This window comes from Pieris brassicae, chromosome 12 (assembly GCF_905147105.1).
Source record: "Pieris brassicae chromosome 12, ilPieBrab1.1, whole genome shotgun sequence".
NCBI classification, from domain to species: domain Eukaryota; kingdom Metazoa; phylum Arthropoda; class Insecta; order Lepidoptera; family Pieridae; genus Pieris; species Pieris brassicae.
Genome location: NC_059676.1, coordinates 1,206,652 through 1,227,424, shown reverse-complemented (window position 1 = coordinate 1,227,424; position 20,773 = coordinate 1,206,652). Strand labels below are relative to the sequence as shown.

The window sequence follows — 20,773 nt, the reverse complement described above, 5'->3', positions numbered from 1 at the left end:
CTAGATAGAATTCTATATAAAGGAAGATTATCCACAAAGTGTACTTAAAAGAAGAAAAGAGTTACAAGAACAGAGTTACTGCGACGCGACAAAAAGAACACAGAAGCCATAAATAAAAGAATGCTTTCAACGTCTCCCGAAATCAACCACGATGAAATTAGAATGCTGACCAGCAAGAAAAACAAGGTTCAAAATACGGATACCTAGTTGAAAAAAAAACAAAGATAAATCGTCTAGTCTGTTAGAAGAAATCGTAATCGATTCTAAATTTCCCGACAGCAAAACCCCAAATAGCGCGTCCGGAATAAGGGACAAAGAGAATATAAAGGAAACAATATCAAAAATAATTCACAACTTCCAAGCGGGCTGGTCACCGAGGAAGATTATGACCAAAACCCTCCAAAGGTTCAAATAAAAACAAAACTAAAATACCTACCCCGACTAATAGGACCACTACTAAGACTAGAACATCAGGAAAACGCCAAATCTTAACATACAATGTTAAAACACTCTCAACATACGATCGCTTAATTGAATAACTGGATTCAAGTAACCCAATCTAGAGAGGATGGGGTGGCTTTGGAGGAGGCTTTCACCTAAAGAGAAGTTCTTACAGAATGAAGAATAATAGTTTAATAGTAAGGTTAACAAAAAACTAACACAAGTAAATTTAGGATACAAACTTAATTACTAACCAAACTAATAATTGTATGTAAGTAATCTAACTTAATCTAACTTCTTGTTTTATAAGTAAGAATTAAAAGGCTTTTTTATTTTTATTTTATTATTGATACGTCGAGTCTACCTACCTCATGTTGTCTTGTCTTTGGTAAGCAGACCAAAACTTCTTTTGATGTTTTTTTTATAGAAACGGGTAGAAGGCTCACCCTATGTTAAGTGATACCGCCTATGGACACTCTCAATGCCAGAGGACTCGCGAGTGCGTGGCTGGCCTTTTAATAATTGGGTCCCTTTTTTCTTGAACAACCCTTAGTCGAATTGGTCCGGAATGCTTTAGTCGGCACTCGGCTGCTTTTTTCACATAGTGGTGGTGCGCGGCAAAAACTGTAAAAAGCTGCCAGTTTTTGCCTACCTTTTCAAACTGCCTTATAAACGTCAGTTATTGAACGACGGACGTCGAGGTGATACGGGTGGAATTTTGTATTCTGCCTCGACATCCGATGGTGATGAAACTCGACTGCAGTTCCGAACAATTCCTCTGAACACTCTCCGTGGTAAATGCTATAAAAGATGCAGTGTGACCCCACATCTCTACGCAATGCCAAGTGAATACATAATGTTTTTCTTTATTCAAATTGATAGAAAAATAAAATAGATAGATTGGTAATTACCCTTTGCTGAGAGAAGATATAGTCAATATTACTTACTACAATTTTATATAACGTGTATATTGGCTAAAAAGAGCTGAAAATAAATAGTGGAAGTCGTAAAACCAAAAGTTTATATTACGTCATAGAAATAAATAGTTGCCCTTAATATTGTGGGCTGTGGGGAGTTGAGACATTGATTCGATATTTTAGTAGTAACACCATAAATTCTTATACAGATGTGATGCATGGATGGTAAATGCGTTTACGCTTATATTGTGTAGTATGTCTTTAAAAAATATTCATATTTTATACGTTTCATTTGACAGTATATGTTTTATTTTCTATGTATGTGTCTTTTCGCATCGATTATTTTAAACACATAAATACTAGTGAAGCGTAAAACTTTGCAGTCTTTAAGATACTTTAATATTTTAACTTCATTTAGGAAATACGAACTTTTAAGAGCTGAGCGAATTTTGTAAAATGTAAAGAAATATTTTGAAATTTTCCTTAAACTAAGTGTTAAAGTAGTGTTGGCCTAGTGATTGAAGCACTCGAATCACGGCTTTCCATCAGTTGACTTTTTATTAGACGTATTTAAAACTCGCTCCTATTGGTGAAGGAAATCATAGTGAGGAAACCGGCATGATTTGACCCAAATAATCAACGGCCTGTGTCATGTAAAGGCAGATCACCTGTTTTGTATTAGGAAAACAAATGATGGTCGTGGTCATGGTTATGGTCGCAATTGATTGCAGTGGCTCGAGTGCTTTATTCAGAGAAGCACCATTAGCATGTCATGCGCACCCTAAATATCATTGCATGTGAGACGGATATATTTAGTTGCATACTGGCTGAATTCACAAGAATTATTTATATTTAGTTATAAAAAGGTTTATATTTCTTGTTTTGTTTAAATTATGTTTTTCAGTTTCTTGACGTGTCTAATAAATCGATGAACGGCTTTCGCCCGACAAAGTATGACTCATTGTCCCGTTACGCTCATTGTCCCGTTACGCTGATTGTACGCTCGCCGCATCTATCTCTCTTCCACTCGATTAGCCTATGCGTCTGAGGATTCACTCCTTTGTATCCATACAAAATAGTAATATCTCGATAAAATGCAATCATTTCATCAAGGTTATGTTATGACGTTATCACGATAAACTATCGTCCATAAAACGACTTTACAGACTTTATTTATATAAATAAGTTTGTATTATATTATTATTATTTTTACTGTAAAACTAAGAAATAAATAATAAACATTAAAATCTTGTATATCTTTACGTTACGAGGTAGTAACACAATACCATTACGAACCCAACGAATTACCTCATTTTAGATAAACTATGTACAAATTCCTTAGATAACTGTCACCCTACATATCGCACGAAAGCTCTTATCGTTATCATAACGCGGAAAGCCTTTACGAAGGCTCTGTAGGAGTCGGAGAAGCCAAAATGGCTTTGTTTAGGAAGTTTGTTCACCTTATAGGCTTTGATCGAATATAATAGTAACTAGTATACGATTACATAATTGTTTAATCCTCATAAATAGTTTTGTGAAAATAATAAATCGGTCTGTTTTTATTTCTTGTAAATGCTATCTCACCGGCAGATAGCTTATATTGGGATTGATATTAGTATCGTAAAAGTTTTTTATACAAGCTAAATTTAATTTTGTTATCGTTTAAATTAAATATGATTATTATTTATAATCGCTATCAGAGCATTATGTTACTAAATACTCTTTAGACAAAACAAAATAGTAAAGAGTTTCGTCTGAACTTAATATCCCAATCTTTTACGAAGTGTGGCCACTGTACGAGGAAGAGTCTTAATGACGTCATGACACACGCGTTCATTTTAACTAGCTCCCACGTTATCTTCACTGCCTTTTTCCTCTCCATTTTGTGAGCAAAAATAACTCAAGTAAAAGCCTTAAAGCCTCCTTGTCGATATATTTCCCGGGAACTTGAGAGGTCTTCTGAATTAATTGGTAATATACAGGATGTTTATTGGTGCGCACAAGTTCTTACATATAATCATTTTTTAATTAGCTTTATTAACAGATAATTACATACACTATGAGTATCGTGTATCGAGTACTCCTCAGAGTGCGACTCCTATCCCTGAGGTCGTAGGTTCGATCCCCGGCTGTCCAATGGATATTATAGCAATCTGACATCCCACTTCTCGATTTAGCTCTTTTTAGATTTTTTATGAAATTAATATAAAACTAATGTTGAGGGAGTATGCAATGAAATAGCGATTGGTTGCCCATACAAAAAAATCCGCTAATATATGTTATTCATTTGCTGATATATATTGCAACTATAAGTTTTTTCAAACAATGTGAAGAATTTACTGTTTTATTTACAAAAGCTTGCCAACGCTCGGCACACAGATACATTGGTATATAAGAAAAATAAAATACAAGATTTGTTTTGACAACTTTTATTTAGAACATTAACAGAAAAATTATAAATCACTTAATATTGTTTTCAAGTTAATTGAATAAAGAGGGTTGCCAGCTCTCAGTCGCAAGGTTAGGGATGCCAGATGTAAACAGGTACAGCCTCGTAACAAGGTATAGCGCGAGTAGTACCGTCTTGCTTAAATAAATAAGAACAGAAAAGAGTTTCAAATGTTTACTGTAACTTTTATCTAAGCAGTGAAAGATATTCCACGACATTGTCAGACAGAAGGTTGATCACCTACTTGTCTATGGAATACAAATGATGATGATGCAAAGTCACGGACCCATTAAGGGTTATAGCATCACTGGATTGCTCTTGTAGTTTTTACCTAATGCCTGAATTCATAATAAAGTATTAGGTATTACCTAAATGCATGGGCAAATTTTGTTTCTGTTCACACCACCCAAGGACCTGTGGTCTTCTCTGTTCTCATTCCCTGTTCTTACCGTACCCATTCAATAAACACCTCTGGGTATCTCTTATCATTTTTCATGCACCCGCGCTGCAGAGAAGACTGCAGACTGCAACGCCGAGGTTAGGTCACGCTTGTTGTGTTTACGGTGTTATTTGTAGTCTACCACGGAGACAAGTGAAAAAACGCAGGACTATTTGTAAGTGGTGTTTCCATATTTTTATCTCGGTCTAATTTTCTTTGTCATCGCCTACAGCACGCTTTTGTGAACAAAACACATTAATTAATAGTACATGCTCTCAGAAAAAAAATGTGTGCATGCGCTAGTGTACACACGTAAGAAGTGAAATTTATTTATGACCTTATTTTTCGAAAAAATATCTACTATATGCAACTTTACAGAAATTGGTTAAATAATGTTAGATTAGATAAAGTTTAACAAAAGGCTTTTATTATCATAGATATGAATACAAATGATACACTTATTTCATTTTATCTTATTACTATTAAGATTATTACGGAATATCATTAATTGTAATGGAGTGATTACTATCATTGTTATCGTTATTATATATTTTTGTTATTAATTAATCTCTTCGAATCAACCGTGAACAACAAGAAAAATATGGCATGTAACTGAAAAATGTGACGCGTAACTGAATAATGTGACGCGTAACCGAAAAATGTGACGGTATTTTTTTTTACAACGCCGATAAAGTAGTTTCACTTCAAAAACTTACAAAATTATACGTTTACACACTTTGTTATTTGAATTTTAAAAAAATATTAACTGGCCGCGTTAATCAAGCATTGCAAATTTTAAATATATATTTTATTAATCTTCCAAATCAGTTAAATATTCCGTTTTATGATATTAATTCGCTTTACAAAAATAGGCTTTGAAATGCAAATGAAAACCCTTATTAAAACAAGCCATCGAATTTCTAGAGGCCAGAAATTCACGGTTTCCATTCAAAATCAACAACCATGGTCTTTCGGTAATTTGAACTTTAATTCAATACAGTAGAATTGATTTTGCTGCAATCTATTGATGACCCAGTGATAATTACGTGGCCTACAAAATAATTATTTTATGAACGCCACAGTTATGGGAAATGTAGTGAATAAATACAAATTTACAATGTAAATTTAACCTATTTATTGTCAAAAATACAGTACTAAGCCAGTACGATAATGACGAAAACCATACTCATAATCGCTACTCTGCGGACATATACAGATGCCGATAGCGTCGGAGAAGTCATTCAGTAGAACGTCTTTGTTAACGGAGATCTTTGCATTAGACTGGCTTCTAGCCCATCGTTATGGAACGTTTTTTGTTGACTAATCTACGTCGTTATTGTTCGACACTAATACATATAATTTATAAATAATCTACCAAATAAGAATTATATTAGTTCGTATAACTGCTACGCCGGTTAAGACTTTAATAGGCGAAAACCTTGTCAAAGAAAGGCGTTCTCGGAGTAACTGTCTAAACTTAAGCGGAATCTTAGTGGAATAGCCAATCGCGATATCTTGTGGCAGTAGGCCACTTAAAGGACTGATGGCCATGTTTAGTGATTGTGTCGGACCTACAATAAAATTGTGATGAAAAATTACTGGGTGCACATTTTCAGCAGCTCCATGGAGACCTTTCGCCGAGTCGTTTTAGCAACCATGAATAGTTAATTGAAAATTCGCGGATGCTTGGCGGTCCATGCGACTTCTTCGATACCAAACGACCGCTCGGGAGTTGTGTGCGATACAGCGGGCTACAGATACCGGCAAACATCTTGAACAAATTTCCTTACCTGCGCGAAGCGATTTCTAGGTATCACTTGGGTCAGTGGGCGATGGTGTGTGGCGTCGGGAGTGTGACGTGTCGATCGTGTGATTAGTAAATCAGTTGACGTTTGTATCCTGCGCTGTGTACGACGCGCAAACTTTGTTTAATTCTCAACAAGTTTGCCGGTATCTGTACTCGATTGTGAGAAAGTTGAGGTTGAGTTGAGGAGCAGCCTCTGCGCCTTCTAAGTCCCCATGTCATTTTCACACGTGTATATACTTATTCTAATATGTTTTCATAAGTATGTGATTGTTATTAGCTTTTTAGGTAAGACGGGAGAAGGAATTGGCTATTTCATACCTTCTTCGTAACTTACGTCTTTGTAGGGTATTTTTTTATATATAAATATCCCAATATCTCAGCCTCTTGATGACGTACGACTCCCACGTATATATATATAATGAGAAATATATATTACTATTCCTATTATATATGCATAGGCGAGTGGGGGCCCATCAACTCCCCTTCACTACGCTCTTGCTGCCGTGGGTGACGCATTTCACTATCACATTCACTGAAGAAATCTTCCAGTTGCGATTTAAAGCTTCTTAGTATTTTGGGTAAATGCCTTTATATCGATTCGTTTGACAAACAAATACGGGACATTTTATAACGAGATGCATCACTGTCTGACTTGTTCGCTTGTAAGGTGGTTGATATGGACGAAAGTTATTATTGTTACAATACAAGTTGTTTAATACTTACTAATTAGGCACGGTAATTGACGTTATAAGTCAAACATGATATTGACGTCCAGTATAAGCTGGAGTCTCGGTCCAAAAATAAATATAATATTATCGTCTATTAGAGTAATATGTGTGATGTTTGAGAGAATATATACAAAAAGGCATTATTTGTATTAAAGGACTTAATCTAAGATTTGAGTTTTACTTTTTAGTTATCATGCACTGTAGTCTTAAGTCTTTGTTAAACCAATTTTGGACCGTGGTTCACTGTTAGTGAATAGTAATCATACTGTGGGCCGCAGAAGCCTGAAGGGCGTAAAATCGATGCTAGGATTAAATATTCATATTTGCGCATTCCATGTTTACGTAAGGAATAATATTATAGATCTAATAACGTTTCTGGTATATATTTATGCTTCTAGTTGATATATTATCAAAATATCATTTATTAATGTAGGTAATTTAATGTTTACTTTAAGACCTCAGTAAAAAGTTCTAAAGTTAAATTTGTGTTCTCAAATCAAGGTCGTAGAACGGACGAGAAGAACTGACAATAAGATTTCTTTCCAGATTCCCTGGCATAACGCGTATCTAGCAAGATGGCTTCCATCCGTTTAAAAAGTGTTTTCTTAATTAAACAGTCATTTCAAGAACCTGGCATAACGCGTATCTAGCAAGATGGCTTCCATCCGTTTAAAAAGTGTTTTCTTAATTAAACAGTCATTTCAAGAACCTGGCATAACGCGTATCTAGCAAGATGGCTTCCATCCGTTTAAAAAGTGTTTTCTTAATTAAACAGTCATTTCAAGAACCTGGCATAACGCGTATCTAGACAAGATGGCTTCCATCCGTTTAAAAAGTGTTTTCTTAATTAAACAGTCATTTCAAGAACCTGGCATAACGCGTATCTAGTCAAGATGGCTTCCATCCGTTTAAAAAGTGTTTTATTAATTAAACAGTCATTTCAAGAACCTGGCATAACGCGTATCTAGCAAGATGGCTTCCATCCGTTTCAAAAGTGTTTTCTTAATTAAACAGTCATTTCAAGAACCTGGCATAACGCGTATCTAGCAAGATGGCTTCCATCCGTTTAAAAAGTGTTTTCTTAATTAAACAGTCATTTCAAGAACCTGGCATAACGCGTATCTAGACAAGATGGCTTCCATCCGTTTAAAAAGTGTTTTCTTAATTAAACAGTCATTTCAAGAACCTGGCATAACGCGTATCTAGTCAAGATGGCTTCCATCCGTTTAAAAAGTGTTTTATTAATTAAACAGTCATTTCAAGAACCTGGCATAACGCGTATCTAGCAAGATGGCTTCCATCCGTTTAAAAAGTGTTTTCTTAATTAAACAGTCATTTCAAGAACCTGGCATAACGCGTATCTAGCAAGATGGCTTCCATCCGTTTAAAAAGTGTTTTCTTAATTAAACAGTCATTTCAAGAACCTGGCATAACGTGTATCTAGCAAGATGGCTTCCATCCGTTTAAAAAGTGTTTTCTTAATTAAACAGTCATTTCAAGAACCTGGCATAACGCGTATCTAGCAAGATGGCTTCCATCCGTTTAAAAAGTGTTTTCTTAATTAAACAGTCATTTCAAGAACCTGGCATAACGCGTATCTAGACAAGATGGCTTCCATCCGTTTAAAAAGTGTTTTCTTAATTAAACAGTCATTTCAAGAACCTGGCACAACGCGTATCTAGTCAAGATGGCTTCAATCCGTTTAAAAAGTGTTTTCTTAATTAAACAGTCATTTCAAGAACCTGGCATAACGCGTATCTAGCAAGATGGCTTCCATCCGTTTAAAAAGTGTTTTCTTAATTAAACAGTCATTTCAAGAACCTGGCATAACGCGTATCTAGAAAGATGGCTTCCATCCGTTTAAAAAGTGTTTTCTTAATTAAACAGTCATTTCAAGAACCTGGCATAACGCGTATCTAGCAAGATGGCTTCCATCCGTTTAAAAAGTGTTTTCTTAATTAAACAGTCATTCCTAGAACCTGGCATAACGCGTATCTAGACAAGATGGCTTCCATCCGTTTAAAAAGTGTTTTCTTAATTAAACAGTCATTTCAAGAACCTGGCATAACGCGTATCTAGCAAGATGGCTTCCATCCGTTTAAAAAGTGTTTTCTTAATTAAACAGTCATTTCAAGAACCTGGCATAATGCGTATCTAGACAAGATGGCTTCCATCCGTTTAAAAAGTGTTTTCTTAATTAAACAGTCATTTCAAGAACCTGGCATAACGCGTATCTAGCAAGATGGCTTCCATCCGTTTAAAAAGTGTTTTCTTAATTAAACAGTCATTTCAAGAACCTGGCATAACGCGTATCTAGCAAGATGGCTTCCATCCGTTTAAAAAGTGTTTTCTTAATTAAACAGTCATTTCAAGAACTTGGCATAGCGCGTATCTAGTCAAGATGGCTTCCATCCGTTTAAAAAGTGTTTTCTTAATTAAACAGTCATTTCAAGAACCTGGCATAACGCGTATCTAGTCAAGATGGCTTCCATCCGTTTAAAAAGTGTTTTCTTAATTAAACAGTCATTTCAAGAACCTGGCATAACGCGTATCTAGTCAAGATGGCTTCCATCCGTTTAAAAAGTGTTTTCTTAATTAAACAGTCATTTCAAGAACCTGGCATAACGCGTATCTAGCAAGATGGCTTCCATCCGTTTAAAAAGTGTTTTCTTAATTAAACAGTCATTTCAAGAACCTGGCATAACGCGTATCTAGTCAAGATGGCTTCCATCCGTTTAAAAAGTGTTATCTTAATTAAACAGTCATTTCAAGAACCTGGCATAACGCGTATCTAGACAAGATGGCTTCCATCCGTTTAAAAAGTGTTTTCTTAATTAAACAGTCATTTCAAGAACCTGGCATAACGCGTATCTAGTCAAGATGGCTTCCATCCGTTTAAAAAGTGTTTTCTTAATTAAACAGTCATTTCAAGAACCTGGCATAACGCGTATCTAGACAAGATGGCGTTGCACGAGTATACACGTAAAGGAACGTCATGTTTTTACGTGTATTTTACAATCTGAAATAACACAAACACGTGTATTCTTTTTCTATAAAAAGCCGTCTACGACGTAATATATTTCTGAGATAGAATTACGATTAGACAAGCGAATACATTATTTACTGGCATCGTGCGTCATCGTCATGTCGACTAATGTGTGATCGTTTTGTGTCCCGTGACTTACAAAAAATCAATGGCGCTACAACTTTTTTTTTAGGTCTAGGCCTCAGATTCTGTTTCGTGATTTGTTAATCTAATAGGCAAGTAGGTGATCAGCCTTCTGTGCCTGACGCACGTCATCGACTTTTTTGGGCCTAAAACAAGCCGGTTTCCTCACGATGTTTTCCTTCACCGTTCGAGCTAATTTTAAATGCGTATATAGAAAGAAAATCCATTGGTGCACAGCCGGGGATCGAACCTACGCCCTCAGGGATGAGAGTCGCATGCTGAAGCCATAGGCCAACACTGCTCAAATTTTTTTAAATCATGAACTTTTTGATAAATTAATGACTATTAACAGGTTATTTAACACCTTTTGGGAATGGAATCTCGCTGTTGGCCCTTAGCCTTGACAGTTTAGCTCGGGCTGTTTCGGTGAGCGTAGCTCGGTCAGAATTAGCCGTTTTCCCACGACTACTGCAAGGGCGTCTACCGCGAGACACGGACCTTGGCTAATGCCGTTGCGAGGTGGTCAATTGCAATTGAAGGGCAGGCAGGAACCTCACTGGACTGAGCGAAGTACATACGAAGTAAACCTTTTCGCGTTGAAGCTGGTTTTTACCCGTAATTTTAATTTATCATTGGCTATTTTACACCATAACGCCTTATATGTTATAAAGATGATATTATAAACATTAATAAAGAAAGTAAGAAAATTCGTAAAATGCCTTGTCCAACTTATGGTAAAACAAAGGCCAGTTTTAACTAACTGAGCCTACCAATTTACTTCAGTTCCATAAAAATGCAAAGCCGTATAGATTTGGTTGATAACAGGATTACTGTAAAAAGTTTTCGTGGAAAATTCGCCATTTGATCGTAACAAGCAATACATAAACATTGGCCATGAATACAAATCGTTTTTTCTCTTCATTGATGTTTTTTGATTGAAATTGGAATATAAATTGATTCAAATGTGTTTATCTATTTCTCTTCAGTCTGTATCTCATGTCTGAATCAGCAAGGAGACATCCGGAGCGGACAATCTGTTTCCACGGGTTTCTGTATGGCTCTCTTATAACAGTGTATAGTTTTGAAGACGATGTGTCTTCCACTTGATCAGACCAAAAGCTTGGTGAACGGCCACGTAATCTTTTGCGTTTTGTGTTACCAACAACGACCAGTTTCTCCAAGCTCTCAGTCGCCTCTGCACATTGTATGTCCGAAATATGATGTCCATAATTAGTTGTCGGCATTTGGTAGACAGGCGAGCCCGTATACGGAGTTGGATCGTTGATGTATTGGTTTACGCCTCCAGTACCAAAAAAGGCTAAAGTAAAAGCTACTGAATGCTTTCGTAAGTTATTTCACCATTTGACATATACATAACATTTAATACTAACAAAACACACACACAGAAACACACAAAATGACAATAATCAAAGATACAAAATAAAAAAGAATGAGAGATAACATTTCTCAGAACAAGGTACGTTTCAGTTGGTAATGCGTGTATGCTGTGGTTGTAATTGGCCCTGGCTCAGCATTGTGCTGGAGCAGCAGAGTTGGATTGTGGAGGAGCAGAGTTGTTCCACAGCGCTGGTCACTAGCTACATACCTAAGTAACAGATTCTATTTCCGATACTTTTTAAATAATAAATGTCTAGTCGTGCAAAGACGGCACAGGCTAGTAACGAATGTTACAAATACGTATTTGCATGCAAATGCATTGAATTTTTTTTTAAGTAAACAAAATTGATTTCTTCACTATGTTTTTTCTAACTTTATCACAATAGGTAGTATTTAAGTTTTTGAAGTGAAACTTCTTTATCGGCGTTGTAAAAAAAGATCCGTCACATTTTTCGGTTACGCGTCACTTTTTCCGTTACACACCATATTTTTCTTGTCCCGACCACGGTTGATTCGAAGCCATTAATAACAAAAATATATAATAATGATAACAATGATAGTAAAAATTCTATTACAATTAATGAAATTCTGCAATAATCTTAGTAGTAATAAGGTAAAATGAAATAATTGTATTATTTGTATTTATGTCTATGATAATAAAAGCCTTTTATTAATATTTATCTAATTTATGTTCATTTAACAAATTTTTGTAAAGTTGCATATCATTTTTGAAAAATAAAGTCATAAAGAAGTTTCACTTCTTACGTGTGTACACTACTAAACGCACACATTTTTATTTATATATATTGCAATACTGTGCCTCACGTATGCTTGCCTACAGACACCTACAAAGTTCTTACGACGAATAGTAGTTTAATTGTATAGGGTCAAGGAAAAACTAGCACAAAAAAATTTAGGATACAAACTTAATTACTAACAAAACTAATAATTGTATGTTAATAAACTTACTTAATCTAACTTCTTGTTTTATAAGCTGTGGGAACTAAAAGGCTTTTTATTTTATTATTATGCATGGTCAGCTTAGAAGTTATTCTCAATTCTAAAGTCGTACGAAGCTGACCTGTGATTGGTAATAAAAAGAAAATCTTCAGGAGCCAGTTATGTAATCTAATGTTAGTTGAGTTAGATAAATATTTTTTAGTTACTACTTAGAAGCATAAACACTTGCCAATATGAGCCCTTTAGTTTTTACCATACTCATAAATAGTAATTTAACATTCTCATGTCCAATAACATAAGTGTCATTTAGATTTATGAACTTTTATATAAGTCAAGTTTGTTTTTGCGTCGCAACTCCTAATTCTATATTAGTTAAAAGCAATATTTAACCATTGAATTCAGTTGTTAACCAGCTTCAAATAAAGTGTTTTAGAAAATATATATACAAAAAAGTGCGTGCGTACAAAGTGCACATTTCATAAGTGAAACTTTTGTTCTTGTAAAGTGATTATTAATAATGTAAAAGCTCCAATAGATGATCGCTCCATGTATTTGTATATCTATATTCACACTGTTTGCACACTGTATACGTGCTAATGATAATAGAAATAATTAAAAAAAACTGCGTTTACTGCACAAGACGTTATTCGACAGAATTGCCATCTAAAGTTCAAATCGTCATCTTTTAGTCGATACCAACTTCGGGGCAATAAATACAGATAAAACAACTTTCTCTGCAACTATGATACTTTTGACATTTAACACCTTTCGTTTTCAGTCACCGTGACCTCGCACACTGAAAAGTACGCGAAACGTCGGAAAAAATTTAAAATTTAGAATTATGTAAATAACTGTAAGTTTTAATAATAATACATAGCTTTAATCCGTTCAAAAAGTGTTTTTCCTAATGTGTAAAAGCTATTTTAACAAAAGACAATACTATGTAACTACTAAACGAACACATCAACCAGTAGTGTATTTTTTGTCGATCTCCCTTACTCTTTCACTGTCGATTTTTCTCACTTGCTTGCCCCCTACTCTCGCTCCATGGCTATTTGCTTTATGTTACTGTTACGAAGACGGGTCGACTGCAATGTTTCTAGATTTTTCCACTAGTTAGAGAACTTTTCAGCAGGCTGAAATATGATTTCTGACCGTTTCAGGAGAGGGTCAATCACATATTAGAAAATTGTAATTTCCGTAATGTTACCCTAGTTTTCAGGAAGCTAAAACATTTTTTCATGCAGGTTCAGAATATGTCTAGTCGAGTGGTGCAGTTTTCAGGAGACCCGTTTTCTGGCGTTTTCAGGTCTAGTTATACCCCTTTGATGGAGGAATATATTAGACCGAACTTTCTAGGTGTGGGACAAGGACGATATGATACGAGAGAGAGAGAGAGAAGATCGGACCCTTCTCGAAGCTAGGCTGAGCACTCTAGAACGCCGTACGACAAAGACGGAGCAATGTGTGAAAGAGACAAAGAGTACGGACGTTCTAGAATTGTGCAATTGCTACTCAGTGGCAAAAGCCTAGAGAGTTCCAGAATATTGTACAAAATTGTTCCCAGGGATATATAAGCGAGCCGAAATGCGAATAATTTCGAATGCGATGTCAAGACATGAACACCGAAGCGATAAAGTGCGAACTAAGTGAAGATAAGTGAAAAGTACTGTGTGAAGTGTGCATAATTAAAGGAATTAGTGACTGTGTTGAGTGCATTTCTGCGAATAATTTGTGTTCATAAATTCCTCATTGATTAATCAAGAAAGAAACCCTTGAATAAATCTACGGTATTTTCTATCCGATCCCCTAGCTCGTAACACTACGTTCGCACTCTCTTAACGCTTTCCCTTTTTTATTTTATTATTGTTCTTGCGTTTCATTCGTAAAAAAATTACCCTCATGCGCCTAAAGAAGTTTCACTTCAAAAGCCGCAGTCAAACCTAATTCGCCTCGTACTCGAATTCTCCGTGAAGACAATAGTCATTATCAGGTAATCCGTAACACATTTTCAAAAAGTAATTATTAAGCTTATTTTATATTTTTATTATATTATTTATTATTCTCCGCAGCAACTTTTTATTACGTACAAAAATAAAAACCGCACATAACAATGCTATTTTTTGCCGTAGACGGTATAAATTGTATCGTTTATGGACGAGAATACATTATTTGTTAGCATCAAGTTATATTGTGTAGATTCTATTTGAAAAACACTTTTCTTGAATCATTACCAATAGAAAATACATCCTTTGAATAAGCTTTAAAGGATCAAGATGGCGGTCGCTAGGCGCCAGCGGTTGCTAGGCAACGCGGCCTCCGTTACCTAGCAACGGATGTTCAGTTGCTATAAACGTCGTCCCACGATTTGTGGCGAAAATATTTTCGTCCAATCTTCAGAGTTCTCTTCAAACAGTTGCTATGAACAGGCTTACTTGAGGATTATAAGGCTAAGGAAAACTTCCAATATTTTAACCTTCTAGAAAAGCTTTAAAGGCTACATCGTTAAAATATTTTCTGCATTTATTCGACTTATAAACGAAGAATTTCTTATTAGTTAAGTTAATCTGATATTTATTCTTTTTAACAAAGAGGTAACTTTAAATTCATTATAACAATGCATTAAAATAAAAGATTTGGGAACTCTCTTAAGTTAAAATGCCTGTGTCAGGTTCCTAGCTCTTCAATAAGACAGTTGATAGTTAATTGCATAGCAAAGTTTTTTTTTTTTTGTCTTTTTTTACTAAATTACGATTTTGATTTTTTTTACAAAAAGCATTACGCGAGTGCGACGTAATCTGTAACTAACTGCATAAGGTGTGTTCAGTAATTCCTTTAACCGTGTTTTTAATTATGTGGTGTAGGTATAGTTGGGTAGATATTGAGCATCTTATTTCACTTATTGTAGATGCAATCTGCCTACATATTGCGCCTCGCGAAGTCTGTACAGTCTGATCAACTATATAACTTATTTTTATACACCCAATTTATTTTTAGATACACCGTACATATTGACGTATTACAGATTTTAACGTATTAAAAAATATTTCCAAATCTGACGTTTGATACAAAGTTTTACAGCAACGTAGCGTATTGTATGTGAATCACATACATCGGAGTCATATATGACAATAGTAATCCATCTTAGTATATACATATAGCATTTGTGTAATTATAAATTGCGCCCGTGTATATTTAGCGTATACAAAACGACAGCATCTGAGTGTTCCGTGTAGCGAGCGTCTTACAATTGTTAAACTGTTTCGTTTAGACTGTGGCACGAGGCTGAGTGGGCCGTAAGCCCTAAGGGGAGCTCCACAAATAGATTCTACTTTCTAGGAATGAATATTAACAGTATCTATTTACTTGAGTACATAATGAATAGAGTTTATTTGTTTTGAATTGTTTACTTTAATGAATATTGCCTTTATTGGCGACGCTTCGATTGAAATAATTGTATTATATTTCTTTGTTTTGCTTTATAAGCGATGAATGTTTGTATAGAGGTCGATGGTCTGAACTATCTAAGAAATTTGCAAGATCAACGCATTATTTATTTATTTAAAAAGTTAAATATCAGGTGCTACAGCCTTTTTAGGCCTGGGCTTCAGATTAATTGATAATACAGTAGTCGAGTAGGTGATCAACCTCCTGTGCCTGACACAGGCCGTCGACTTTTTTGGGTAATCAACCCTCACAACGTTTTCCTTAGCCGTTCGAGCTAATGTTAAATGCGTACATAGGAAGAAAGTCGGCCGGAAAGCCGGGGATTGAACCGGCGACCTCTGCAATGAGAGTCGCACGATGAAGCCACTGGGCCAACACTGCTCTCATATATTTATTTACTAACATAAAATTATTAAAACAAACATTCATCAGATAATGGATATAACATTCATTTCCAACACACAATTAATAGTTAAAAATTAATAATAACAATTGGAGAATATTTGAAAAGTTTAATCCCTGTGGCGGTGTACCTTTAACGATGGCAGCATTTCCTCTGTTTATTGAGATGCTTATTCGTTAAGAGAAGCACCAGCTCTGTGGTCATTGGTACTAATTACCAGGCGCCAACTTAAATCTTTAATCAGCGCCTGTGGACTTGAACCCCACGGCCCAACAGTCTACTCCAAGGGGAACAAAATCAAAGTTATACGAAAAGTTAATATTTGAGCAATTACTTTTATAGTAATAGGTTTATTATATTTCAGATATACAGTATTCACAATTTTTTTAACCTACATAGTAATAATTCAAAAAAAAAAAATTAATAAAGTTTGGTCCTTCTGGCAATGTAGGCTTTAACGTTGGCAGCATTTCCTCACTGTATTGCAATACTTATTCGTGAGCGAGACAGGCATCAACTTCAGCATCACCGGTACTATCAAGCGCCAACATAACTAATTAATTAGCGACTTTGCAGATTTTGATGTGTGACCTTTTTAGATCAATGGAACATCCAAAAAGGCCGTTTAAGTCATTTTTCTAATGGCTGGTAATATTAATAATAATTATAACTCTAAAAATAGTTGCTAGTTAATGATTTTTATAAGGTTTCAGTATCTATACGATCGTTTTTATTTCAAAGTAACTAGACAGCGTGGGTACACTTGTATATTGTCGTTTGATGTCAAATCATATCCAATGATATTTATAAGAGACTAACTGTTCAAAGGTTCGCGTGTTTAATATAAGTCCTACGAACATCATACGTGTTTATTACATGTAATTTCTTTTGTTTGGAAATATTTGACATAACATTTTTAAGAACAAATAAAAATGTGTGTGTGTGTGTGTCAGCTACGACGCAAGTTTGGAGTTAACTCCTTACGAACGAACAACGAAACATATATCTGTAATTATTCGGATTATTTATATTACTTCAATAAAGCGTATTACATAAAGTATGTTACAAAACAATAAAAATAATAATTGTGTTCAATTTATACAAATCCAATTTTAGAGAGAGAATGAGTTCAATCCTACAGATATATATGTTTGTCTCTTTCTACGTAACGCCTCAACTTTTCGTGTTACACTTGATTTTACTCCTCATAAAATTTCCGTACCGGGCCTTATAACTCAAATCGTTTCTTAAGGAGTAAACTCCAAAAAATCTCTTTACCTAGTGGAGAGTGTTCAGAGGAGTTGTTCGGATTAATACCTGCAGCTTTCATGAGACGTCGAGGCATAATACGAATTACTCACCTCGAAGTCCGTCAAACTGAGCGTTTTTTAAGGCAGTTAATGCCGGACTTTTTAAAGAGATTAAATACAATACAATGTGTTTTGATTGCTTTGCTTTATTTGAAATTTATTTTTTTCCAGGACATCGACTATGAAGGTTTCAAGTGGTTTCTGGACACCTTTCTCGAAGTATCCACGCCTGATGAATTATCAAGGTGAGTTAGCAATATCATATTTAATTCCAAAAAGGACAACACATACATATAAAATTATAAGAATTATCAAATTAAGAAAAACACTTTTTGAACGGATTGAAGCTATTATATTATTAAAAACTTATAATTATTTACATAATTTTAATTTTTTTTCCGACGTTTCGCGTGCTTTTCAGCGTGCGTGGTCACGGCGACTAATAATAATAATAGCTTCAATCCGTTCAAAAAGTGTTTTTTTTAACGTGTAAAAGCTATGTTAACAAAAGACAATACTAGAATTATCAAAGTCAAATTGTAGATACTTTTACACTTAAACACATTTAAATTTATATCATCTCATTCTTTATAGGTAAAGTTTAGTAATAAGAAAGAGGCCAAAGAGTGCTTTTCTTAAAAGAGTGCAAATACACTGATCCCGATTTTTATAAGGGAACATATATGTGTCAAGAGCGGATCCAGAAACATGGCATCATGACTTCCCTTGAAGCCTGAACAAAGACTTATTAATAATATAACAACAATAAAGCCTTTAATTCAGATACAATTACGTTTAAACACATTTCCATTTCAATCTTCTATTTATATATACCATATCATTCTCGCCATTCCTGTGTGCACAGTACCACCCTCTCCCATGTACCACCTGCTTATTCCTTAATTTGGTATACTTTATAAATGTTATTCGCGTTAATTGTACCTTGGGCACCAGTATTAACTACTGTCTTGCTCCACTTATCTGTTCCTCTTGCCTCTTAATTTTATTGTACGATCGTAACATCAGCTTCAAAATTTACTTTTCTCTCATTTATATAATAATACTAATCTAAATCATGGTATATTAAAACCATTGTGTAATGTAACAATAGCAGCCTTATCGTGAGCGCGACAAATTCATATAAAAGTAATTCTACTAATAGTTTGTGGACTCAGACCCACCTAGACGCTCAATAGGTCGGTTGTAAGTAAAAATTCTACTTATTTTTTATGTTTCTTAACACCAATCAAGGTCGGTAGGTAGCAAATACCTTGAGGTTCTCTCACTAGACGTTGTTTGCTCTCGAAGTACACAGCCGAACTTTTGCTCTACAGTACGGGCCTGTAACTAGAAGACTGTTTTCAATCTATTAAATTACGCAATACAGTTTAATAATAATAATAAATTTTGCCTTTCCACAATTTTGCATCTTAACATTAGTTTAAATCAATGGACATCTGTTTGTATCAATTAAATATGCCGTAGTTTTAAGTGACATCTGACGTCTGTCAGACAAATTACAGATTTGTGTATTGTCATTCATAGTTGTTGTTTGTATTCTAATCATTATGGTATAAATATTTCTGTGAAGAAGATTCTGTAACCTGTAGACAGTGATTTTAGAAAAATCATTTAATAATATAGATATAGTATATAATACACATATAGTATAGTATACACATTCAGAATTTTTTCAATTTATGTATTTTACAGAATAATGTAATAACATCACGATATGTTACATTAGAAAACCGGTCTGGTTTGTATCTATGTAACTATAGGAAGTTTAGGAAGTCGACATATGCATATACAAAAATAGTTTTTCAATTTACTTACGTTGGTTAACGTAAGGCTATATAATAACTGACTGAGTAATCCATGTATCAGCCGCCGTAACCAACCTGAGCGTTCTCTCACCATATACATTGTTTGCTACCGATGTATAGAGCCAAACTTGCGTGACCAATCGGGTCTGTACGCCATGCTCAACTCGTTTTTTTATGTCATATTGAAAAAATGTTTCAGACATTTATTCCTCTCGTTCGTCCGCCGTGACAAGCGGCCAGCGTTACGCGAAATGGCGGCGGCGAGTTCCACTGCAGCATGCGCCGCTGTCACCGCACATGGCGATCATCAGGTAACGATAAAGTAGACATATTCATATGTTTTGTGTTAAACAATAAAACTTGTTAATTAAAATGTAATTTATATGTAATGGCTATACACCGTTCATAGGCGATGAGAACTTGGGGAAACTGATAGTGGTTGGTAACACAGAAAGAAAGATCATGTGGCTGTTCCAGATTGTACACACTGACACAAATCGGTGGAAACAGATCTTTGCTGACCATGACGTTCAGACATGAGCTGCCGACTGAAGAGAGAGACAATGTACTTTAGTATCTTATAATTTATAATATTAGTAAGTAGTGTTTCGTTTTTCTAGGGAAAGTTAAGTCTAGCTTCGAAGATTCATGGTCTGGCCGAGCGGTTGCAGCAGCTGGGCAAAAGCTCCAGTGACTCTGTGGATGGAGATAAGGGGTCTCGGAGTAGAACTGGTAACTAAAGACAATTGAAGTGATTTAAATTTTTTGATAAGATTATAACAGATTTTTAGAAGTACATACTTATTGCTAATATTATTTTTAAATGAAATATACATACGCCTATTTCATTTACATAGAGCAGTGTTGGCCTAATGGCTTCAGCGTGTGACTCTCATTCCTGAGGTCAAAGGTTCGATCCTCGACTATGCACCAATGGATTTTCTTTCTATGTGCGCATTTAACATTCGCTCGAACGGTGAATGAAAACATTGTGAGGAAACCGGCTTGCCTTAGACCCAAAAAGTCAACGGTGTGCGTCAGGCACAGAAGGCTGATCACCTACTTGCCTATTCGATTAACTTCATGATCATAAAACAGATACGTAAATCTGAGGCCCAGACCTAAAAAGGTTGTAGCGCCATTGATTTATTTTTTATTTCGTTTACATATTTATTATATTACTTACATAAACTCGGTGTTTTGTTTTACATGATCAGCTTTCGCTGATAATTTTTCGATTCTTTTTCTCTCTTTAAAGTAGTTTTGCGGAGTTGTGTGGATTTATAAGGGACTACTTTGCTAAGTTACTATTCTGTAGGTTACGGTATTGAGTCATATTTTTCCCGTTAGTAAAAAGTATTTCTGTGAAATTTTACTACATTCTCTTTCTTTAAACCTTGGTAATTCTCGATGTTTTTAAATCATTTCCATCCTCTTTCGAAACGGCTCGACCGATTACTATAATTTTTGTGTATA

At 35.0% G+C, this 20,773-nt stretch overlaps 1 protein-coding gene across 1 annotated transcript in view; it reads left to right on the top strand.

The window, feature by feature from the left end:
• Positions 1-20,773, top strand: part of LOC123717443 (diacylglycerol kinase 1) — an 81,062-nt gene that overhangs the window by 42,597 nt on the left and 17,692 nt on the right. The window contains exons 4-6 of the mRNA XM_045673429.1: positions 17,643-17,716; positions 19,497-19,608; positions 19,918-20,029. Of these exons, the coding sequence (XP_045529385.1) occupies positions 17,643-17,716; positions 19,497-19,608; positions 19,918-20,029 (298 nt within the window). The remainder of the gene's footprint in view (positions 1-17,642; positions 17,717-19,496; positions 19,609-19,917; positions 20,030-20,773) is intronic.